The sequence below is a fragment of the Myotis lucifugus genome, unplaced genomic scaffold (assembly GCF_000147115.1).
Source record: "Myotis lucifugus unplaced genomic scaffold, Myoluc2.0 scaffold_201, whole genome shotgun sequence".
NCBI classification, from domain to species: domain Eukaryota; kingdom Metazoa; phylum Chordata; class Mammalia; order Chiroptera; family Vespertilionidae; genus Myotis; species Myotis lucifugus.
Genome location: NW_005871249.1, coordinates 195,380 through 221,480, shown reverse-complemented (window position 1 = coordinate 221,480; position 26,101 = coordinate 195,380). Strand labels below are relative to the sequence as shown.

At 42.1% G+C, this 26,101-nt stretch overlaps 1 protein-coding gene across 1 annotated transcript; it reads left to right on the top strand.

Annotated features, from left to right (window-relative positions):
* The first annotated feature begins 9,711 nt into the window (after positions 1-9,711).
* On the top strand, positions 9,712-25,970 carry SLC7A2 (solute carrier family 7 member 2). Its single transcript, XM_014463185.2, has 6 exons — positions 9,712-9,807; positions 18,337-18,727; positions 19,206-19,361; positions 22,969-23,134; positions 24,351-24,484; positions 25,461-25,970. Exons 1-6 carry the CDS (start codon positions 9,778-9,780, stop codon positions 25,745-25,747), a joined length of 1,164 nt encoding a protein of 387 aa, XP_014318671.2. The 5' UTR covers positions 9,712-9,777; the 3' UTR covers positions 25,748-25,970.
* Positions 25,971-26,101: the final 131 nt, after the last annotated feature.

Below are 26,101 nucleotides of genomic sequence, written 5' to 3'. Positions count from 1 at the left end.
TTAAGTCGTAGAATTTCAGTTGGCAGATGCCTTAGCTAATACCTATCTAACTACACCTGGTCGTAGAAATTTCTGAATCATTCTGAAATGCATGTTCTCTGTTTAAAACAATGAAGACCTGACACCCTTAGGAAGTGGCGGCTTCGTAGAGGGAGGAACACGCTTGATTAGGGAGGTCTGCATGTTGTTGGGTCAATGTCATACCCTTTTTACATTTATTTCCTTTATTTGGAGTTGTCTTCTCGTGTAATATGGATAGAGTCCTCTTCTTACACATTGCCATTCACATTTTTTAAAGAAGTGATCATCTCTCCCCCAAGACTCCCCCAGCCAAGATCGAAAGAAGCAAAATGTAGAAATAATAGCAGCTTGTGTTTCTAAAGCTCTTTGGTATTTGCCAGACACTCTCTTGTCCACTTACCTTACAGCAGTTCTGTTGCAAAGATGAGAAGACAGAGAACCCAGTGACTTGCCCGGCACGTGGCTGGTCACTCTCAGAGCTTATTGGCGGACTCCCAGCAGGGTTCTCTCTGGGCTCCTGCTCCATCCCTGCTCATTCTGCCCAAATGCCTGCAATTTCTTTCATTCTTCTTCAAGTTGACGTGGTTTCCAGGCCCCTCACCCTCTTCTGGCCACTCTTTACTGTCCATGCTTGGTTAGCATTGAAGAAAAGGATGGTGGCCACCGCCAAACATCCGTTCAGAAATATTTGAGCGCTCTGAGTGACAGGTGCTCTGTAGGGACTTGTGACAAAGCAGTCAAACGAAATCCCTGCCCTCTTGAAGCTTATGGTCGGAGGGCTTATATTGGGGCTCACTCCCCTGCCCCACAACCAACATCCAAGGAACTAAAGACTTGGACTGGCAGACTCTGTGATATTAAGGAGTTCATGTGGGAATTCACTAGGCAAACTTCAAAGGATGTAGCAAATATATATCTATTATCTCTGCTGGTTTCCCCTTTTCATTCCTCCTAACAGATTCCGTCTGTGGATTAAGAAAATACTGTTGACTTCAGTTGAATTATACCAAATTATTTGCAGGCACAAAACGAGGCCATAGAAAAGTTTGGGGTAATAGAAGGGGAAGGTCTTTGATATTACCAGAGGCCATTTGAAATAAAATCTAAGCAAAACTAAAACATAAAAGATGTGATTTGCTGAGCCACAAGGCTTCATTTGTTCTGAAATATGTTTTGAATTCCGAAATATGGGGAGAATTAAGAATACTAGGTATTTGAGAACCCAAGAGATGGATAAGGAATGAACCAGACAAATTGTAAAATAAATACAGTGTTCCAGAAAACCTTGTGTTTTAGTAAAAGCAGCAAAATCTTCAGCTTTTATGTTAAAGCCTTCTTATATTAAATTATTGCAGGTTTCGGTAGCTAGAAGAAGTGAGTTTTAATATATGTTAGAATTTTATTTTTTATTTAAATATATTTTTATTGTTGACAGTAGTACAGATATCTCCCAGTCCCTCCCCCCTTTACTCCCCTCCTCTCGGCCCCCAGTATGTTAGAATTTTAATACAGACATAAGTTATGATGCTTATCTAGATACTTTTATGGGTCCTTACATTTTTTTCTCCATTGCTTATATTTTAATAACAATTATACTTTCAGTCTTAAGGTAGTAATGGTTTATGAATCAGAAAGGTTAAACTCTATTGGAGATGAGGTTTGAAAATTCCAAAGTCTCCCAAAAAATTTTTGGTAACATCTGGATAATGACCTTCCAATGATCTTTCATCAGTTGGTGTTTGGCTGCCAAGAGCCATAATTCTGCATCTGTCCTTGCTTCTAGGCTGTGTGGCATGGAAGAAAGGGCATGGACTTTGGAGTCTCACAACCTTGGGTTCAAGTCTAGCTCTGAGATCTTGAGCAAGTTACTTAGCATCTCTGAGCATCAGTTTCATCATCTGAAGATGGGCCATTTCTGCTGAAGTGGTTGTGAAAATTAAATAAAATAAGGTCTATCCAGTGCCCAAAACATAACAGTAAACCAGTGAAGGATCCCAATTACTTCTTTTTATTTTCACATTCTGCATTTTCTTTTCCTTTTCCTTTTCCTCCCTCCTTTCCTCCCTCCCTCCCTCCTCTTCCCCCCCCCCCAAATCCAAAACTAAAGGAGCAGTATCCTGTAGCTCTTCAGCATGCTATATTGAGCTGGATGACGTCATCATTAGCTAACACTGGCTTTGAACCAAGCTGTTCCTTAAGGCATGCTCTGGATAGAATTTCATCTCCGTTTAGGGTGTGTACTTCATAACTGGACTATTTATTGGCAGAAAACTGTCTGTGCTTTGCTTTCTGGGATGTGGTTGGTTAACACTTTGCTCCTCAGAGCACTCTGTTTCCTCAGTCCTGTGCTCACTGTGGGAATCTGAGCTCTGAAAGAAATGTGAACTTGGTGTGGGTCTCTTTAGATGGTGCACACCAATCAAAACCGTCAGTGGCTATAACAGAAACGGACCATTTGCGGGGGAGGGGGAGTTGTGGTGTTTTTTTTTTTTTAAATTATGAGACTTTATGACATTGCTCCTAAAAAGCTACTGCCTATATTATATCTTATTATGGAGAGTCAGACAGACTTGATTTTGGATCCTGACTTTGATATATACTAGGTAGTATTTAACCTCTCAAAGCTTTGGTTTTCTGATCTGTATACCAGAGATTGTAGTCGTACCTGCCTCCTAGGGTTGTTGGGCAATTTACTTGGGTTAATCCATAAAATGCCCTTGATTAATGTTCGTTCTCAGGAGTGGCAGCAGCAGTCAAAGCCATTGTGGTGAGAGTATATTTGTGTACATTTTACGAACATGTCTCATTCTAGGAACTTACCAGAACTCTCCTTAAATGTTAAACTGGTGATTGCATTCTCTGTAAGCCATGTCAGTGGCAGTCTCTCTCTTCTTTTATATTCCTGCTGCCACTTTCTCTTCCCAGGGTAACTGCACGTAGCCCGTCTCTGAGTCCCGGTCCTCCAGCTCTGGGCCTTCCGTCAGCCTCCACTGAGGATGGGGCTTCCTGAGCTCTTCTTCTGCCTCTGCCTCTGCTTTGTACGCCCTGGGCTGTGGCCCCTTTCTAGCCTCTGGCAGCAGGTCTCTCATTAGCGTGGGTGCTTGAATCTGCTTGGCTAAGAGGAAAACCCCAGGCCAAGCCTTAAGAGAACCCAAGTCTTTCTCGGTGTCAGCATGCAGCCAGTTGCACAAGGAAGAAATCAAGCCCAAATGTGAAGGCAAGTTTCTCAATGCCTTTGTTTCCCAGTTGACAGTTTTCTGTCCAGGAACTTCCTTAGGGAGAGGACTCCCAGTGGGCGTGCTCGAGAAATTGTATTTGGGAAGTTCTTTGAACTGAGATTAGAGAATATCATTGAGACTGTACACTAATGACTATAGCAGCTGCACAACCTCTCCTCATTGATGCTTCTGCCTCTCTCTTCCTCTCCCTTTCACTCTGAAATTAATAAAAATATATTAAAATATATTAAAAATGAGAGTATGGGACTGGCAATCCATTTTATTCTAAATCTTTATTTCTGTGTATCTACAAATCCTTTACATAAAAAGTGAGTGGCTTCTATACATGGATTATTTTTGGTGTTCCAAGACATGAATGTGAAACACGTAGATGTGAGCACTGTAGGAGTGGCAAGTCCTGAGGGAGGCACAGGTTTAATCTGGAAGGATGTGTTTGTGCGAGTTCTAGTGATAGATTAACAGCCACTGCCATCCACTGAGGGCCTGCTCTGTAGTGGGCACTTCACATACATTTTCTCCTTTGACCTTCATGACAACCTTATAAGAACATCATGTTAGCAGTGAGAAAGGGGCGCTGAGAGGTAAACTCTGCCTGCCTCTGAGACCCCACGCCCTTTCCACACCGGAGGCTGCTGTTACCACCAACTCTAGGATCCAATGAATGTGGGTGGTAATGTTACCACACCTGATTCTATTAGAACTTTTTAAAGGTGTTTATTTCTTTTTGATGCCTGCAAGATGAGAATAATTGTTTGTTGTCATTGCCATTGTAAAGGGGCAAACGAAAAGCAATTTATTCTCCTTCCCCCTTTAATTCCCCAATCTCAGGACTGAGTGAAATAATTGGCTGAGGTATTTTTATACATAGTGCGACTTTCGCATCTAAGGCTGATGTTTTTTTCTAGCTTGTTGGTAGCAGAGGAGAATACAGAGCCACAGTATGCCATCGGGAGCAAGTCCTTTGCACATGGGATTTGTTCCCTGTGCTCTGGTGTGCATTCTGATGCACTTTGACTTTCAGAGGTGGAGAAATTACCAGAAATGATTGATCAGGCAACAGTCAAGGCCGACTCAGAGCTAGACTCTCTTCCTGTGTCCAGATAAAGTGGTAATCTAACATGGAGCCATTTCCCACGTGTTTTCCCTGTAATTTTGCTACGTTTGTGTTATTAAACGTGTGCTTTCAGGCCACCAGAGAAGTTTGCCTTGACGTTTTAAGGAGAAAATACCTTTCCCTGGGTAGCTTATATGTGCTGGGCTCTTGATCTGCCGCACTAGAAAGGATATTTCGGTTGTAAGTATTTCTCTGTCTGAAGAAAAAGGAAGTGTTTAGAAATCTTCACACACACAAAAATATCAAATAAACAATCTCTAGAATATGAAACAAGAAAGTGGTCCCAAATCATAGCTGGAATTAGTATCTGTTGCATTTTCTCCTGATTCCTCAATGAATTATCTTTACACTCCCAGAAAGATGTCCTAGCCCTGACCGGTGTGGCTTAGTTGGTTGAGCGTCCTTCCGTGCACCGAGGGGTGCCTGGGTTGTGGGCTCAATCCCTAGTAGGGAGTGTGTAGGAGGCAGCAGATGGATGTTTCTTTCTCTCATGGATGTTTCTCTTTCTCCCTCTCTCTCTCAAATCAATAAAAACATTTTTTTAAAGAGATGTCCTAGAAAAGGACACGACACAGCTGCAGGTGCAGAGACGAGCACTGTAGGAGTGGCAAGTCCCGAGGGAGGCCCAGGTTTAATCTGGAAGGAGGGGGTTTTAATGGGACAATGAGCTAGTTTCCTTCCCGTTATCACGGTAGAATTGTGCGTGCTTCGTTAGTGATTGGGTGCCTGTGAGCTCACACTCAGAGGTCAGGCCCAAGTCCATGGTGCCGGAGCCACAGATGATGAAACTCTGTTTTGCTCCCTGCAAACAAGGATGTTCCCGCAAGGGGGGGGGGGGGGTGTTGTTAAAACCCTCCTGTGAAAGACTGTTAAACAAACATGATCTTTGTTGATGTAAGATGAATGCAATACAGAGGCTGGGTAAGGAGAGTTTAGGGAGCTCAAAGAATTTGCACAAGTTATACCCTTTGGTAAGATTCATAGGATGTTTGTCTCTTGGCGACAAGGAAATCATTTGCTTATACCCTAGAATATTCTGCACTAACCAGCTGGCAGATTCAGTCTGTGTACCCTTGATTTTTAAAGAGCAGACTTCTAAATGTTTACAGAAAATATAGATATAACTCCATGGACTACATGTAACAGGGCCATTGGGAAAGAAGTAAAGACAAATACAGTCAAAATCCTAGTGGAATGCTTGGTGTGAGGAACAAGATGGGCAGATGGCTACCACGGGAGTTCATTGGAGGTGTCAGACTTAAAAGATGGGAGAGGAAAGTAAGTGATACGAATCTGTGAAAATAGTAAAGGGGTGTTTGAGTTGAATCTTTATGAAACTTAGTCAGGGAGGAGAAAGAGAAGGAGGAACCCGGTGTGATAGCCACAGGTGGCCGAGGGAAGGCAGAGAGGCTCACTCCCTCGTTTGCTTTTGTCATTACTAGAAGGTGGCTGTCTCACCAGGTGACACAACACACAACAGAAAGGGGACCTGAAGCCCAAATTGGTGAGAGAACCGAAGCTGCTTTTACACTAGTTCACAGTCTCAGGCCCGGATGAATTCTGTCTCACAACATTAAGTTGTAGATCTGAGTCTGGAGTAACCACCTTGGAGGTAGTCCCGGAGGTGCCCTGAGGTACAGGCAGGAAGCAGAAGAAAGGAAGGAAGCCCATGGAGATCATAGGAACTGCTGATCAGGGAGCTGGACATGGTTCACCAGCAAAACACTAGCCCATCAGAATGTAGTTGGAAAAGAAGTGACCGATTCCCAAGAGGCATGAGTTCAGCAAGAACAAGTTATGCCTAGCTAACTCCACTCCATCTTTTTCCATGGTTATTAGATTGGTAGATTTGGGAAGTTTAAACATAACGTGTTAGGATTCTGGCAAAGCATTTAACAGCATGTGTTAGGATAACCTTGGGAAAGTTGGAGAGAACTGTGGGTTTCCAGTTGGTTGCATGAGATTACCGGGTCGATACCAGCTTGGAGAGACAGTCTTGGTGGCCTGCCATGGTACTCTGTCCTTGGCCCTGTGGTGTGTAGGCATGTTTATCATTTATTTACTGGGATTGAGATAGAAGACATGCTTATTACATTGGCAATGGCATAAGGATAGGGAGGGTGCTAAATACATTGACTGGTTGATGGACTTGTATTACACATAATCCCAAATAATGTGAAGCTTAAAATTCTGAATTTAGGTTTCAAAATAATCAGTGAAACAAAATGGAATCAAGAAGACCAGTGTATGTAAACATCTTTGGGAGGAAAAAAAGACGCCTGGGCGTTTTAGTGAAGTATAAACTAAGTATGAACCATCCATTCACTGACCAAATGTTTACTTCACTCCTATGTATATTTTAATCACTCTCAGTACATTGAGAATGCAACAAGTGAGTAAAATACAGACCTTGCTTGCAAGAAGCTGTTAGTCTAAAGGAGTGTATTCGTTTCCTAGGGTTGCCATGAAAAAGTACCACAAACTGGGTGGCTTAGAATAAAAATACATACTGACCCACAGTTCTGGGACCCCGAAGTCTAGAATTAAGGTGTCAGCAGGGCCAGCCTCCCTCTGAAACCCTGGGCAAGAATCCCTCCTGGGCCGTTGGAGCTTCTGGTGGTAGCCGTGGAGCTTTGGTGTCCTTGGCTTGCAGCTGCATCCCTCCACCGTCTGCTCTGATGTCACACGGCATTCTCCCCGTGTGTCTGTTTTCATCTTATAAGGCCTTTTCCTCATCTTATAAGGACACCAGTCCTATGGGATTAGGGCTCACCCTAATTAGGGCTCATCTTCATTTGATAACCAGACCAAGAACCTGTTTACTGATAGGTGCTTCCCCATATCTTTTACAGGAGGGCAGTTCATCCGAAACATGTTCACCAAGGCATTTGACTCTGATCCTATTAAAGAAAAGAGTGCCATAAAGGATTAAACAAACAAGCTCTAGACTACGAGACAAGAAAGCGGAGTGCTGTGAGAACAAGTGGCAGGGAGGAGGGGTGTGGAGGATGCTGGGAGCTCTCTAGGCAAGGAGGAGGGGTAACTTTCCAGGAAGAAGGAGCAACTATGCAGAGAGTCTGGAGGCAGTAACAGGCTTTGAGTTCAGAGCAAGTTCAAAGGAAACAGTGTAGCTGGAGGGCGTGAGCAGGAGGCAGAAGATGGACGGAGGAGAGCCAGGAGCCGGCCAGCACAGCTCTGTGCACTGTGCTGAGTTGGTTTGTGGCATCTATTAAAAATAACACAGCCCTAGTCGGTTTGGCTCAGTGGACAGAGCATCAGCCTGCGGACTGAAGGGTCCCGTGTTCTATTCCGGTCAAGGGCACATGCCTACATTGTGGGCTCGATCCCCAGTAGGGGGTATGCAGGAGGCAGCCGATCAATGATTTTCTTTCATCATTGATGTTTCTCTCTCTCTCTCCCTCTCCCTCCCTCTCTAAAATCAATAAAAATATATTTTTAAAAAGGCAAAAAGAATAAATAGGAGTATACAGAATTGGAGGAAGAAAACAAGCAAATTAGACTCTCTGCTTGCGTGACCACATCTGAAATGCTTTGTCTTGTTGGGAGTGTCATTTAAAGTTAGGGCTTTTCAAAATGTGCTTCTCGTACTTTGAATTAATGTATTTCTCGGAGAGGAAAGAAGTTGTGGGATGATAGCCATGTGGGTTATTCGAATGAGAGGACTTTTCCACCTTTGCTCTTAGGGCAGAATGAGGCCAATGGGCAGGCGTTATAGGGGGGCTTCGGGCAGGGGGAGGGCTTGTGGCAGTGAGAGCTACACAAGAGCAGAGGATGCCTCGAGAATGCGGCCTGCCCTTGCCCATGGGGACGGCCACCTGTCAGAGAAGAAAGGAATTCTGCAGCAAAGGCGGGGTGGGGAACTTCCTCCACGAGGTGTACCCACCAGGGTTTCGTGTTTGATGTTAAGATTTCTAAAATGCATTAACATGCCCTTTATAATTAAACATCAAGAGCATTCAGAAGGCTTTAACATGAAATGTCACCGGGGGGTTATTAAATAATGGAATTCACTGAGAAGTCTTTATGATGCAATGTTGGATGTCAGCGACATCGAAATTAACACAGCTCTGCAGCATCACAGCCAGGCACGCGCTCTTCGGAGGCCACGGTGTTCGCAGGAAGTATCTTCATCTCATGTCGTGGCTACAACTGTCTCTTTCCTTTCCCTGATGTCCTTCCAGCCGCCCTTGATGGCCTGGTTCTATCCGCCTCGTTTCCAGGGATCAGTTGCCAGTCATGTACGTTAAGCCAAATAAATCCTACTTAGAAGTGGTGGTATGTAAATGTGTACATTCTGTCTTACACCAACTAAGCAGTTTCACCTTCATGGGAGGCGGGGAAGCCGGAGACACACAGTGTATGGGAAAGTGTTAATCCTCCCCACGTGCCTCAAGACCCAGAAAACCGGCCAGCTGCCAGGAATATATTTAAAAAGGATTTCAAGCTCCAGCCAGTTTGGGTCAGTGGATAGAGCAGGGGTGGGCAAACTTTTTGACTCGAGGGCCACAATGGGTTCTTAAACTGGACCGGAGGGCCGGAACAAAAGCATGGATGGAGTGTTTGTGTGAACTAATATAAATTCAAAGTAAACATCATTACATAAAAGGGTACGGTCTTTTTTTTTTTTTAGTTTTATTCATTTCAAACGGGCCGGATCCGGCCCGTGGGCTGTAGTTTGCCCACGGCTGGGATAGAGCATCAGCCTGCAGTTTGATTCCAGTCAAGGACACATGCCGGGGTTGCGGGCTCCATCCCCAGTAAGGAGCGTGCAGGAGGCAGCCGATCAATGATTCTCTCTCATCGCTGATGTTTTTCTCTCTCTCTCTCCCTCTCCCTTCCTTTCTGAAATCAATACAAATATATTAAAAATAATTTTAAAATAATAACAAAAAGGATTCCAGCATTTCCTTGTCTCTCTTGAAGGAGATCCAGTTCGTATTCCATACCAGCACTTCGAAAAACCGGCCCCCTTTCCTCTCTGCCTCCTTCTCTGGGCCAGGTGGATCCTGGGCTGCCTGCTTTCCTTCCTTCCGAAGCTTCATTGCATTAACAGCCAGGCTTCTTGGCGTTACTGTTTCTGAGTGGGTGGTGTTTTTTTTTTTTCTTCTTGGAGTCAAAGGAGTCAGGAATTGACAGAGAAGGCAAGAAAGTCCCTTTCTGCTGTGCCCGCAGTAGCTCAGAAGGCCGGGGAGCGGGCAGCACCAGGTCCACCAACCCCGTTACTCGCCTGGGTTCAAGAAGGGGCGTGTTGCAGGGGAGGTAGGTGGGTAACTGGACTGTGGCATTCACGTGGATAACAGCAAAACAGACGGCGAGGAAGGGAGGCCGAGGCCAGAGGCCAGAGGGGTGGTCCTGAGACCAGGCGAAGTGTTCCAGTGGTGGATGCTGGCAGGAGGCGGATTGGATCCCCGTGTAAGTAAAAAGATCCAAAACTCAACTCATTCTGCGTGTTCCATACTACTGTTATTGGGGAGTATGCTGTTGTTTGTAAACATTGACAAGCATGATTTAAGATCAAGGACACTAGACTGTTTGACTCAAAGAATTTGTTTACAAATCGCTGCACAGCCTGGATTCAAATGCTCGCTTCCTGCCCCAGGCATCACTTCAAGTTAGGGGTGGGAAGTAGAGCTGTTCCCTGGACCCGCTGGAGTCAGAGCCCAAGATACCGTATTCTCTCTCCGCGTCTGAGCGCTGATTACTCTGAGGTCAGACGAAGCAGCTCTTGGAGAAGCATTTCACTTTTCCTTTTCAAAATTTGTAAAGCTTGATCTTTTAGAGAAATTGACATTCATTAAGTAATTGATATGCCCTAATGACAATTTCTCCAACCTAAAAGTTGGAGATCAGAATTTTTCTTAACTTTTCTAATAATATTACAAAAAGAGAACACACATGGGACAAGAATGTCAGACCTCAGTTTTAGGGACCTCATCATTAACAAGTTATTTTAATTTTTAAAATTCTTAGTTCGCATCTCCTAAACCTAACATTTAGTGGCTCTGCATGGTGGTGGTGAGGAACGGGCACTGTTTTCGTGGCTTTCTCTGAGCGCACAATAGAAATGTTTTATTCAGACTTGCTGGATGCCAACAGGAACTTTCAAATCTCTCTCAGCCAATAGCAGTGTTTCCACAAACTGCCAAGATGCTAATGATGCAAGTTCTGGCAACACATTGTTTCTGTATTTTAAGAAGTAACAAATCAGAACATGCTTTTCAAAATTGAAAATATAGTCTTTTCTAGAAAAGTCTTTTCTGAAAAACCATAAAACATAAGTACACTTGGTATGTGATCCATCTAAATTCCTTGAACTTGCACTTAGAGTGAATGCGAATTCTTGTCGCATTCCTTCCCTGCCACAGTTTGACGGAGGAATGTTGCCTAGCATTGAAACAGAAGTGGTTTAATCTTAGCAATGAATGAAACCAGGTTCCTTTGAGGAGGGGTGTGAGGTAGTAAATTGAGGCGGTACTTCGGCTCTAATGGAAAAAGCATGATTAGAGGAAACCAATGTTCAAAAGCATTTCTCAATTCTTTGCTCTTGAGCAAAAAGAGCTTTCTTGGTCTTTAACATGCCTCCTCGTCCATGAACATACTTGTAGCATTTTTAATTTGGAATCCAGCTACTAATCCAGAAATAAGTTTAAAAACAAAAAACAAAAAAAACTTCCTGAGGATTGGCTATAATTCAACAGGGGCCTGGGATCTCTGAGGTCACCTGGATTTCATTGGTGCCCTTGAGTTGGCTCTAATTTGTATGCTGGTGAATTAAATTAGAATGAAGGCGATAGGGAGTATTTTTTGCTTGTTTTTTAAAACAGTTATGTTTGTCTTTTTATGCAGTTTCTTGAGATGTAATACAGTGGGGCCTTGACTTACGAGTTTAATTCGTTCCGTGACGGAGCTCGTAACTCAAATTACTCGTATGTCAAATCATAAAGTGAACGAGTGAGACACGTGATGCTGGGCTGATGTTGTGGCGTTCACTGTGACGTTCGCTGCGCCAACTAGCGGTGGGGTATCTGAAGCTGGCTCGTAACCCGAATTTTAGCTCGCAACTCAAAGCAAAAAATCGGCCGAGAGACTGCTCGTATCTCGAAAAACTCGTTAGTCAGGACACTCGTAAGTTAAGGCCCCACTGTACCAAGCGAATCACTTTCTTGTAAGATGAGCAGTTCCCACACCTGTGACCACAGCAGGACCCCTGAACGGTGGCAAGATCTGATCCACAACAATCAGAGAAACCTCGAATTAAACTTCAGTGATCTAGGAAGCCCACTCATCTAGAATATCTTGTGGCATAAAAACGTGCCCAATGTGACTGTTTTCTGGCAGTTCAAAGAGCTTGACATGGCCATTTGGATTATATTCTAGAAGCTCTGCTGACCCCTACTTACCTCTAGCTCTCCCCAGTCCCTGACCCATGAGGAATACTCAACAAACGTTAGTCATTTTAGTAGTATAGCATTTAAGTAGTGACGAGTATGGAGTCCTTAGGGTACCTCCTGATGTTTGGGATGGCACGTCTTTACCTGGTGACAGGGGCTCGCAGAAGACACTTCCTTCAGTAGCTGGTAGGGGCGAGGGACAGATTGTACCCTCTGGCATGTGGGGTGATTTATTAACCAAAGATTGCTAAGACCTAAAGGGCCAGGCGGCTGTCTGATGCGAAGCGTATTACCAGGGTCCTTGGCGGAGGAAACCAGGTGCTGACTGGCCAGATACTCCTGTCACAGAGGTGCTGAGGGCTCTGTTTCTTTTCTGCACTTTTTTTTTTTAACTTCTGCTCTTCTCCAACCCTAACAACAAAAGTTGGACATTTTTTTCTTATTATTCTGCATCTATTTGGATGAGACAGCTAGGTATGCCTATGCCTTTTTTTTTCCTTTCCTGAAACTAAGTAGATACCCATTTTGAAGCTGCCTTTACAAACTTTCCAAAATTCTCTATCAGCTATTTGTTTGCCGGATGTCCCTAGGAAAGTTGCTTGTCTGTGTCTGGATTCCTGTCAGAAGCTTTGAAATAGCTTAACTTCCTGGTAGTGCCAATCTACAAAAGCCTAAGTGACTGGAATGACCAGTCGCTATGATGTGCACTGACCACCAGGGGGCAGACATTCAATGCAGGAGCTGACCACCTGGTGGTCAGTGTGCTTTTACAGTCAACCTCCCCCAGCCAGCCAACCTCCCACTGTCTCTCCCCCTTGCTGGCAGGCCGCAGGCTGGGACGGGGAACCAGTGGTGGGTGGCAGCGGACGACGCCCCATTCCCAGGGGGGCCAAGGGCCGGCTCCCTCCTCGGGTCTGGTGGCCAACCTCCTGTGCCCTGTTCCTTCCCCCCAGCCGGCAGGCCCCGATCGGCCCGCCACCCACCCACTGCAGTGGCAGCATGGCAGTGAGGGAAGGAGGAGTGGGGGAGGGGGAGCCATGCAGTGGCAGGGCGCCGATGATGGCAGCATCGGAGTTCAGCATCTGTTCCTTTGTGCCTGGCTCAGCAACCAGCACCTCCTCTTCAGCCTGGCCCTGATTGGCCTGGCCCCGATTGGCCCTGATCGCCAGCCAGGCCTAGGGACCACTCCTGTGCATGAATTTCGTGCACCAGCCTCTAGTTTGATATGAAAGGAGAGAAAATGTAAATGTTATTCCTACAATGTCATGACCTTCCAGTGACCTCCAGGTGTCTTTAATTTTTACCTATTTCTATATTTGCACTTACCTATCTGGAGGAAATTTGGAGGAAGATATTATACAGACAGTTTGATTTAGAGAAAAGAAAAGTTTTGAACCAAATATAAATGAAAGGTATATGAAAAAGTATCTTTGTTTTCCAAAAAAATAAACATTTTAGGTTTGAATGCAAAGGTTTGTGGTTGTTTGGTTTGGTTTTTTACTAACTAGAGTGAACAGTTACCATTTCAGATGATCTTTTATCCTGAATTATACTTTTGATGTATTTTTTGAGAAATTAATCTCTTAAATATAAATAAAAATGAGAGAAATGTCACTAATCCCATGGTATTATGCCCATATTTTCTTCTCCCTTCTATTAAATTATTTAGCATATAATAAAATTTGAAAATGTTCTTGAACTTTAAAGTTGTAGAAATGTAGTTGATGGTGAGTTTGCAGATTGCCAAACCATAAGGTCTAGTTTAAAGAATACACACACACACACAGACACACACACACAGACACACACACACACACACAATGCAACCAAGATCCAAGTTCTATGTGGTTTAATTTCTCTTTCCCTGTCGGTCCAAAAACAGAAAGTGCAGATGTCTCCCTATGATACTAGCAACTCGAACGGGGAAGGGAAATTTGGTTATAATTAGGATGAGCTAATTCGTTGAGGATTTGCTGGAGCGCCTGCCTGCCCACCGGCTTGCCACAGCTCTTTCTCCTGTAAGATTTGTTGACAGGACCTGTGATACTGAGACGGAGAATTAAGTTTGAAAATTCGGCCTGACTTAGCGGAGGAGAGGAAAGATTCATTTCTGTGTCACTAAATGCCTCATCAGGCTCCTGAACCAGAGTAAAAATCCAGGACGGACGTTTGACTGCAATTTGCAGATTTGGAAAGATTCCTGTGGTCAGCGGAAAGGAAGTCTGCTCTGGGGTGGTGTCATATCACCAGGACTAGGGCTTACTTGACCTGCAATGCTGTGCTGTCACATTTACAGCCTGGATTGAAGAAGGTTGAGAAGGAGGTGCTGAGGAAGGAATTGAGCTCTGGGGCAAGAATTACAAGGGGCTCCAGCAAGGAGTTAGGTTTCTTGAAACTGTTTACTTACGGTGGGGGCTGCGGAAGACCCACCTGTATCATCAGGCTCCTTAGAATCATTCGGAGATGTTTGCACTGCAGCGTCTATTACAGATCCCTCCAGCCTGCCCTTGGCTAATTACATTTCCAGATTTAGGCTGAATATTTGCAGATTTTTCTTCTCAATAGAGAGACCACTGTCTTAGCAATAAGTAAAGTAATTATTTATTGGAGAAAGGTACACATCACCAATCACTTGTGACCTCATAGGAATGTTGATTTGAGTTTTGCATTCTAAGGGGAAGGCCATGGGTATGAATGTTAACGGAGACCTCTGCATGCATGTAGGTTCCCTATTAAATACCAGTCCTTGGTCACAGTAGCAGTAGCTGACAGAGCCCTTGGAAAAACAAAGTCAGTACTCTCCAGGCCAATAGCCCTGCGTCTTCTCCCTACATGGTGTGTTGTGGATGAGACAGTCAATGGGCAGAGGGTGCAGACCCGAGTCAAAGGCTCAGTATGAGTGGAATTTTCTCCAGCAATGAAAGAACCTTGTAGAAGTGAGAATAAGGTCATCACCACTGCACACAAGGAGCGTACCTTTTAAAAACGTTTTAAAGGAAGAGTTACTCAACTTTTAAAATATGTCAGTGTCAAATTGTATCACTCAGATTCGACACAAACACCCTGTTTTTTCATTCTTCTGTTGCCATAGTACGTTCATCTATCAGTCCGTCTCCACAAAAAACAAAAGCACAGGATTCATTTTTCTTTATTGACTAAACAGTGTCTGTTGCACCTGCTGGGACTTAACAAATGTTTGGTTAGCAATGATACATCAGATTGACTCAGGATGTTTTACATTGCGTTTCTCCGTCCCATTATATTTCTACAAAATTGATATGGTGCCAGGGCTTTTGCCATCAGTATTTTATCAGCTGTGCGTAGCTGAGAGTGTTTGCAGAGAGCACTGCGTAACCTGTCAGTTCTAGGAAGAGCGCTTGACGTATGCTTTTCTGTTACTTAAAAGCTAACGGAAGCTTAGCAAACGCAGCTTTATCTTATTTTCTGAGGGCAACATGGAAAACGGCCCAAAATACTTTCCAGCAATCAGGTCCTATCTGATTAGAGTGGCGCATTTCTGTAAAGAACAGCCCTGCTTCCTGTGTACTGTAGAATGAATTAAATTCACTTTTACATTGATGAGATGACGGTAACGTATTCATTTTGGGTAACTGTTGACAATAAAAGTTTTCACTATTTTTGACATTTTCAAAGGTTTGTTTATTGGTTGGCTTGCTTATTCCCTTTCATTTTTTAGACTGTTTATTTTGTGTGTGTAGAAGGGGGGGTGTAAAAGAAATTTCACAAAGAACAATATGACAATAGTACCAGAAAAAAAGGATTTAGAAAAAAGAAAACTTACCCACAATCCTATCACACTCCAAAATTTCTTAATTGTCCCTTCTTTATTTCAGATCCTTTGCTTAAATTGTTAACCGTTATAGAATTTGTGTCTTTTCCTAAAAATTGAGGTTAAGTGTTTTACCAACTGTGTTTTATCTAAAGACAAACATGTATCCCTCATTTTTAATATCAGCTGTTTGCTAATGATGTATATGACATGTGCAGCTTTCACATGATCTTAAATCATTACGAAATTCAGTAAATCTTCATTTCTGAGCTTTTTAAAAATTGGTAGTTGTCCCTAAATCTTGAATAAAAACATTTAAATGTTAGAGAAGGTCAACATTTAGTAATACCCTCAGTTCCCCCCAGCTTCCCTCCCCGCCCCACACACACACCTCAGTTGACCTCTATTTAACTTCAGTGTTTTACTTTTTAAAAAAATATATTTTTTTTATTGATTTCAGAGAGGAAGGGAGAGAAAAGAGAGAGACAGAAACATCACTTATGAGAGAGAATCATTGATTGGCTGCCTCCTGCACACCCCCTACTGTGGATTGAACTCACGACCCCGGCATGTGCCCTGACCAAGAATTGAACTGTGACCTCCTGGTTCATAGGTTGATGCTCAACCACTGAGCCACACTGGCCGGGCAGTGCATTTCACTTCTTGATTCTTTTTTAAGCAGTACACTTTCCTACCTCATCTTCTATATGTATTATATGAGAAATAGCTTGTCAAGTGTTAGTTGTAGAAATTAATACACATTTCATTTATAGAAGTATTGATACCTTTTGACTTTGGAAGCCAGAATATTGACAACATTGGAGATGGCATTCATCTGTATTTCCAAATTCTCCACCAAGTATTTGTGAAGTGCCATGCTTGGCATTCTGGCAGGTTTTGTGGAAAATACTGATGTGCAAACTTTATTGTTGCTGTAAGGAACTTTTTACTCATCTTTGTTTTTCTTTAGGATTTTTCTCTGTATTCTTTGAGCTGCTTTCAATATCAAGGACTTGCGTTTGCAGTGATATGTGAATAATGTTTAGCGAGCTAGCTTTATCTACTAGGTTTATTGTGAGATTAGATTATTCATATCCCAGACAAACATCTGTTATGAGCAACTAGTCGTTTAGATTTAGTATAGAAAATTTATCTTTTTTATTTATTATTTTTAAATAAAATAATTTTTAATAATAAAGTTCTTTTAAACAGAGATTAAGGTTGAGAACTGTTTAGAGGTTTATTTTCTAGGATAAGAAACCTCTTATTTCTCCCTCTCCCTTCCTCTCTGAAATCCGTAAAAATATTTAAAAGAAACCTCTTAAGTTCTTTGGAGAAGATTCCAAGTTGTGACCTCATGAGTTAAGGTTATTGATAATTAATGTCATGAGATCAAAGGGGATGGCACTCAACCTCTAGTTCAATACAACTGGCAAACTTGAATTTGAACTTCCAAAAAAAATAATATAGTTGATTTTATGCACCAATAAGCTGCATATACTATTATATTCCCTATTCCTTAGTTATTTCCTAATCTGTTGAGTTACATGTCTCTGTAGACAAGGCCATGTAGATTTTGATTTTTGTACTTCTTTTGCACATATATTGTACATATTCATTGGAGATGAATTAGAAATACACATTAGGAATATAATGAATATTATATGAAATACACAGGAGTAAAACTTAGCCCACCACCCAAAGATCACTAATGTTAATATTTGGGTATAGTTTGCTTTAGCCTTTTTTGCTGTAATAGGTGCATTTTTTTTCTTACCTAATTCCATTTTTTGTTTTATAACCTAATAATATTTTTTTCAGTGCTAAGTTTTTTGGGCCTGTTTGGAGTGGGGATGGGGGGGGGGGCGGGTTGCAGAATGAGACTTGCTATCTACTTTATTCATTGCATTTCAAAAGAATACATAAAAGTTGATATGGACTTTGGGTTAGTATATGTATTTAGAAATCTCAAGCAGCTATAAATAAGCATGTGTATTTCACTACAAATTCATACTTAAAGCATAGTAGGATAGCAGTTTTAGTTAGAAAAATCCAAGCATGTTTTGGGGGAAATCTTTTTCTTCTAAAAGGTTCAAATGACTCCACATAAAAGACAAAATGGAACAGAATGAAATGAAAACAGAGAAGCTAAAACACATATTTGAAAAGCATGTTCATATCCTGAAAACACATATATGCTAAAGCTATAGAATACATAATGATGGTGAATTTACCTGCCTTTCCCATAGCTGGCCTGCAAGTCTTCTAAAGCTGGACCATCCATTCTAGACTTACTCTTAGCACAATTCCTGGCAGATAGTAACACCTACAAAACATGAGTTGAATGAATGACTGAAGAAAAAAGAAAAGAAAGAGAGAACCAAAAAGATGGGGTCATTCACCCCTTCCTTGTAGTGAAGACCAGTTAACCAACTTATGGAAAATAGATTTATCAGCATATCTTTAAAAATGGTAGCAACAAAAATGACAAATCTTTTTTAATCACTCCGGGCTCCTACTCCTTTGCACCCCAAATAAGCCATTATCTCAGCCCTTATAAAAGGGCATATCTAAGTGAACTCTGAGAAATTCCCCGCTTTGGCTCATGAAGCCCTCCTGATGGCTCTCGGCCACACCTCTAGCAACTAGTGAACAACAAAAATCCAGGCGCCATAATTGAGCTGAGACGCTAGGCCTGGGGTTGGAGGGATGACGATGCCAGACCAGCCTCTAACACCCTCCCTCCTCTCTCTCCCTCAGGTTGACGTTTTCACCATGATCCCCTGCAGAGCAGCGCTGTCTTTTGCCCGATGTCTGATCAGGAGAAAAATCGTCGTCATGGACGGCCTAGAAGATTCCAAATTAAGCCGTTGCTTATCCACCATGGACCTCATTGCCCTGGGGGTTGGAAGCACCCTCGGTGCTGGGGTTTACGTCCTGGCTGGGGAGGTGGCCAAGTCGGATTCAGGCCCCAGTATCGTCCTGTCCTTCCTCATCGCCGCCCTGGCTTCGGTGATGGCCGGCCTCTGCTACGCTGAATTTGGGGCCCGAGTTCCCAAGACGGGGTCCGCCTATCTGTACACGTACGTTACCGTTGGAGAGCTGTGGGCCTTCATCACCGGCTGGAACCTCATTTTATCCTATGTGATAGGTAGGTTTCCAAAACTCCATCTCATTGTGTGGCGTGGTAGCATAGCACTCCCGAGTCCCAGGCCTTGGGGCTCCCTTGCAGGTCTGTGTTGGTTAATGACCATGGTCTTGAGTGTGAGAATCACATGATCCTCGCGTGCCTCCTTTTTCTCATCTCTACAATGTCTCTCCTTCTCACTGCACAGCTGGGCGATTCTACCTCATCTCTGAATACACCGCTTAGTGGATTTACAAACCTCTTTTCAAAAATATAGCTCGTTAGTGCAAATAAAGTTACCTGATTCCGCAGGTGATGGATTGAGCATTTGATTACTAGGTTATAATTATAATATTATGAAATACTTGTGTGTGGGATGAAAATGGTCAAGTCAATCTGAACTAACTAACCCATGTGTCTCCTAGAATAGAGTAGCAATTGATGTCATGGTCATTTTCGCCCCGTGACCGTGTATTCTCTGAATGCCCTGTGTTTTGGGAAGGTACATCAAGTGTTGCAAGAGCTTGGAGTGGCACCTTTGATGAACTTCTGAACAAACAGATTGGCCAGTTTTTCAGGACGTACTTCAATATCAATTATACCGGCCTTGCGGAGTATCCGGACTTCTTTGCTGTCTTCCTCATATTGCTTCTATCAGGTAAGAAGACCAGTGACACTCCTCCCTACGTTGAGCTAGACTAATTGTCCCAGGAAAGTAGATTACCACTGAAATTGGGGCCTGCGTTCCCAAGACCAGGCGGCATATTTCTACACTTAGATTATCATTGGAGGTCTGTGGACCTGGCTGGAATCCCATGTTATCTTAGGTCAGTGACGGCGAACCTATGACACGCGTGTCAGAGGTGACACGCGAACTCATTTTTTTGGTTGATTTTTCTTTGTTAAATGGCATTTAAGTATATAAAATAAATATAAAAAATATAAGTCTTTGTTTTACTATGGTTGCAAATATCAAAAAATTTCTATATGTGACACGGCACCAGAGTTCAGTTAGGGTTTTTCAAAATGCTGACACGCCGAGCTCAAAAGGTTCGCCATCACTGTGTTAGGTGATAGGCATGCTTCAAAAAGACATCTGAATTGTGTCGAGTGGCAGAAATAGCACTTTCGTGTTCATGGCACTTGGAATGCACTAAATAATAGCAGGAGGCCCGTCAAACTTATAATACTCATTGGAGAGTTGCAGAAATGGCAATGAAGTTTCAGTAAGGAAGAATGTATAATATTTGGCATTATTTCATCCTGTTATATACAATTGAGGATATTTACAAGCATATTATTTCTAAAAGAAAGTCTGTCTTTCTATTCATGCCATTATCTATCTATTGTAGGCATCTGGTGGGTTCTTTTGTTTGTTTGATTTTCTTACTCTTTTCCTATTATTTTTTGGTGTAGACATCATATAGGCAAACATACTTGGTACTAGGATTGTTTTCACCAGCACTGTGGCATAGTGGTTTAGAAGGGCACAGGGAATAGGGTGAGAGAAGCCAGGTTTCTCCTCCTACTCTACCACTTAGAGTCTTTCGAACATTGAGTGACTTCATTTTTCCATGATTCAGTTTGCTCATCCATAGATACCAGTGTTTCTCTTGTACAGGCTTCCTGCTTGGTACCTAGTAAGCACTTAGATGGAAGGCGGTTTTGCTTTGCTGGCATAGTTAATCCCTGCTGTCCCCTTACGTTTGCTTGTTTTTAACTATTTGAACATTTTCTATTTTTCTTGTAATCCCTACCTGCATTCCTGCTAAAACCCATCAAGGATTGCACTAAGAATAAAATCCACTTTTTTTCCACTTCCACTTGATATACACTGGTAATCTGCCCCTTGCTTTCCTAGCCAACCTTCTCTCTAACTCTGTTCTTCCTTGGTTACACACATTCTATAGTGAATGTTTACTTGTAAAGTTATATCGTCTTTAAAATAGCTTTACCCTTTAAAAGTTGGTTGTTAATGAAATGTTTTGTAAAGGGATAGGGCTAGGGGCATGAACAAAAATTATAGATCTAAAATATTTGGCATTTTGCTCTAATATCAAGAAAAATCACATTAATTGTTTTTCAACAGGTGATAGATTTTGTTTTGGTTTCTAAACAGCCTAGGTAACATGAAATTAGTTAGATCATATTTTATTTAGGGATGGTTTCAATGAACTTAAAGTAGTCAGCTGTAATCTCTAAACAATGAGAAGCATGTAGCTATGACACAGTTAGGATCACTAAATTCCACAGCAAGACACAGGCCTTGGCTTGCGTCTTTTGTGGAGTTCTTGACCATCGTGTCTTAACTTTAAATAGAGGCTAAACTTACAAGCGAACATTGTTCTTAGAATCTTTGAAGATCAAAACCCCCTATTACAAATCTTTATTCATAGTCTGATACCAAATATCTTGGCAACTGAAGCTGTTACTTCTTAAGGGCCCAAGGAAAGTTTATGCAATATTTGGATGAGATATTTATTGCTCTCTAATCTACTGGCTGGAGATGGGGATCTCAGAATAGAGAGGGCACGTGGGGTATTGGGGAACTTTTCTAGGGCATGACAGTGGCTTTGCTACTTTCCAGTGTGTATAGTGGCATAGAGCATCATGTATATTTCCTAGGTGTATAGTGGTTCCTGAGCTGACAGGGAGTTACAGAGTCATAGTTCTACTGACTATACAATTTTCCTTTATGTTGTCAATGTAGTTATATTAGTGTAAATTCTGGGAATTCTAAAGGAAGAGGAATGAAATTTGGCTTCTCTCATCTCTACTTGTAGAATTGTGCTTACTAGATGAGGGGTTTGTAGATGAGAAAGAAGCAAGTAAACATAGGGCCTAATCCTTTCATCTCAATAATTTCCTCAAAAGTGAAAAATAAATTTTATTTGATTATACTGATTCATATCTATATAAGGTGGATTAAAGATATAAATATAATCATAAAAATACTAGAATACAAAGGTCAATGCTTTGGGGGTTAATAGTAGGGAAAATCTAAAGGTAGAAACTAAAAAGGAAAATTTTATATTCTAAAACATTAATATTAAAAGCAAATGATAAACTGGGAAAAACTAGGTAATACATGATAGACAGAGAGGTTACAGCATTATTGTTATATAAGTACATCTTATAAATCAATATGAACAAGAATAGCCTAAAAGAAAAAAAATGGGCAATTTAAAGTGGGCCAAACATTATGGAAAATATTTTGATAATATGAACCAAAAGCCTTGTATAAAAGTACATGGCCTTGATACAATATTAACTTTTAGAAAATTACTGTCAAGAAATAATTAGAAAGTGTCAAAGCATATTTATGACAATACTATTTATAGTAGTAAGAAACTAAAGTGGCCTGGTTGTCTCTAAATAAGTGATTAAAGTGCAGTGGGAGAGTATGTGGCCATTAGAAATGTATTTGTTGCCCTAGCCAATTTGGCTCAGTGGATAGAGCGTTGGCCTGTGAACTGAAGGGTCCCAGGTTTGATTCCAGTCAAGGGCATATGCCTGGGTTGTAGGCTCAATCCCCAGTGTGGGGTGTGGAGGAGGCAGCCAGCAATGATTCTCTCTCATCATTGATGTTTCTATCTCTTTCTCCCTCTCCCTTCCTCTCTGAAATCAATGAAAATATATTTTTAAAAATGTATTTGTTAACATGGAGATGTGTGCGCACGGACGTGCAAAATTCTGGACAGGAGATTACACTTGATTTTATTTCCTTTATATGTTGTCTTTGTCTTCGAATTACTTGGATAGGAAATTGATTACTTTTACAATCAGAATATGAAATAAAACTGTAAAAATGAGAATCAACCTAACTATCTTTTGGACATGACAATTAAAGAATTGTTTTTGTTTATGTGTGTAGTAAATATGAGGCAGACATATTAATGAGCTTTTACCTTCAAAATTTTGCAGCTTAATTAACCTTGAAATGGCTTTAGAACAGCATTTCATGAAAACTAAGTTACTTTACCTCTAGCTACCCATTGGTAGTAATAGCCAAGGTGATGAGATTTGTCTGTTTCTAGGCTGGTGTGGTGTCTCGTAGCTGTGAGCACATCTGCCTTCTGGTTGGTTGAATTCAGAGATACTGTGTCTTAGGCCAGCGAGTAAGAACTCACAACGGAAAGGGATGAATATGGCTTAAATATGTGAATGCTGGCGAAATAACATCCTAAAGCCGGGAACTGCCTCAAAAAGCCATTGCCTTTCCTAGAGCTTAGGTCAGACTTGACACGCCCTTTCTTTTTCCATAGGTCTTCTATCTTTCGGGGTAAAAGAGTCTGCTTGGGTGAACAAAATCTTCACAGCTGTCAACATCCTGGTCCTTCTCTTTGTTATGATTGCTGGGTTTGTGAAAGGAAACGTGGCCAACTGGAAGATTAGTGAAGAATTTCTCAAGAATATATCAGCAACTGCCAGGTAAAATATTGGTTTTTTTTCCTCCTCTTGTTCTCTTTTTCTTGGGTGTTGTTGTTCTTTTAATTTACTCACTTGTGTCTTATTTATGTTACCTTTTTTCTACAACAATGGTTCTAGAAGCTTTTTGCTCTGGAGACCTTTCTGAGGGTCCGTTCTATTCCAAGACTCTTCCTCCTGCTCACTCCTCACCCCCACCCCCACCCCTGCCCGCCCTGCCCTGCAGACATGAATGCATAGGTGTGCTCACCATTGAGCCGCTGTGGAAGCCATGCAGCTGCTGGTTCTCACGCTCTGATCCAGGTTGAGGGGAGGAAAAGGTAGACTCTAACCACTGGGAGAATGCTTTTATTTTCTCCCAAAGGTTTGCTACCTCTGCATAACAAGGAGTATTTTTGAATCATTCATCCTTCATCCTTTAGTTTGCCTGTTGGGACCACCATTCGGTTTCATTGCATCTTTCCAGCCTTGTAGTGAATTTCAGGCCTTGTTTTTTGGAGAATGTTATTAGTTGCATAAGCAGACTTGTCCTTGCATTTCACTTTAAACTAGATAGTCTCAAAAATTAAGTAAATAATAATATAGAAAAGGTTTTATTCTGAGGTGTATTTAATCATAATTCTCACTTGTGCATGTAAAATAAGATTACAAGAGTATCGATTATATGGAGTGAGGTATATCTACCTGTGTTTCTTTACATGAGTTGTTAGTAGTCACTCTGATGAAGCAAAAAAAATTATATCCTCTGGTTTTATACAGTTTTTAACATGCAAGGACATGTTCAACTTTAGTATTGTTAATCAAGCCGAGAGAATTCTATTTCACTTTTTCAGATGTTTTTGTAGTGAATTTTTCACTGCTGCCCAACTGTCCATGAGAAGAGGAAGTGTCCTGACTTTATTTCAGATCAGGGTCTCCAGATGGAGTCTCTGCTCTCAAGGTCCTGCCTGGCTGTGAGTTCCAGCCAGAGGGGGTCTGGGCCTCGGCTCCTGCTGTCAGTCAGCCTCTGACCAAGATCAGTGTTGGTACCCCCGAGAGGATGCTGTTGTTGGGGGTCCCACTGTGTTCTCTAGGACAGAGTCAGAGAATCAGGGTTTGCTCTTAGTGTATCAGCTTCAGAGCTGATGAGCACACAGCCTCCTGAGGACGTCGGTTCAGACACATCGCCAGAAACCGTGTCCTATGAAAATGACTTTGTGACGTTTGTTCTCTCCCTTAGAGAGCCACCCTCTGAAAATGGAACAAGTCTCTACGGGGCCGGTGGCTTCATGCCGTACGGCATTGCGGGAACGTTGGCCGGGGCTGCAACCTGCTTTTATGCCTTTGTGGGATTTGACTGCATTGCAACAACTGGTAAGAGCAGAGTCCTGGCTCCAGGTAGAAGGGAGAGGGGCTCTTTGTACCACATGAGTACCCATGGGTGGCAGCAGAGGGTCCAGGAAAGAGAATGGGATTTGGACCGGGTTCCAGACCCAGTTGTGAAACCTGCTGTATGTGACAAAAAAGAAACTGTATGAAACAACCTGAGCCTTGGTGTCCATGTTGGTAAAATTGGGAGAGTGGTACCTACCCCTCAGATGTTATGCAGGTTACCTAGGATACATATAGCCTTTGAGAGAATACATATAAAAACATTTTGCAAGCTGTCCAATACTTTATAGATGTTAGTCATAATTCCTATCCTCAACCTTCTATCTGGACGTGCTATCACAGTGAGTAACCAATGATAATCACACTCTTAAATGATCTCTTCTCTGTTAGGACAATATATTGTGATCATTCTGTCCTCTTTATCTTATACAAGGAAATCATCAGGCCAGAATCACTCTCCAAGTGTCTACTCTGGGCTCATATTTTTTGCCTGGCTTGTCATCTATTGTGCTTTGGATGCTTCAAATGCCAAGTCTTATCAGAAGGACCCAAAGTGTACTATTTTCTATTGAAACTAGAGTTTACTATAAAGTAGGTGGATTGGGTAGAAGTTTATCTGAAACCTTCATATTTAAGGGCCTACAGAATGACTGGACAGGCGTTTAATCTCTGTGGGTGAATCGTTTTCAAAATGGATTCAGACTGCCTTCCTACCACTAACCATTTAATAGTGCTGGTATACCCTGTGTTTTTTTTTTGTGTTTTTTTTCTGGAATTGGATTTTTATGTGATAGCCGAGTACCCTCAAGAGGAGAGAGAATTTCGTGTAGAATAGGTGGATCAAGCTAAGAACACGGAAGGGACAAAAGCAGAGTAGAATGACCATGGAGGAGGAGGAAAATCCATGGCTTACCTATTCACGTTTTATTCAATGCTCTAACCTTTTATGTTTCCTTAGGTGAAGAGGTCCGGAACCCTCAGAAAGCTATTCCTATCGGAATTGTGACTTCTCTGCTTGTTTGCTTTATGGCCTATTTTGGGGTCTCTGCAGCTTTAACACTTATGATGCCTTACTACCTCCTCGATGAAAAGAGCCCCCTTCCTGTAGCATTTGAGTACGTCGGATGGGGTCCCGCCAAATACGTCGTGGCTGCGGGCTCCCTCTGTGCGCTGTCAGCAAGGTACATTGCATTGCTCCCGGGGCAGGGGCTGTTTGGGTTTCTGCAAAGTGTAGTCCATGTTTAAGAATTCCTTTTGTGTATTTCTAAAATAATCCTGATTTCAGGAACATATTATGCAGCTATGTATTCTCTGAATAGTTTGCCCAAACTGCTATCTTTATCTTAAGTGATAAAGTCTTTTTCCCCCATCAGTCAAGAGTCAGTTTCTCAAGATAATGCTGGTCCAACCTTCAGCGGAAATACAATACAGGATTGAGATAGGCATCCACATGCATATACATATGTGTCACACGTATTCATATATGTGTGTATTATCAAACTTTAGGATGCTTATACTAGTATGTTTCCATGCTGGCCCAGACCATTGAAACCCTAGGTGCAGACTTGACATTGTCTTTTAAAGTAACCTCAAGTCCAT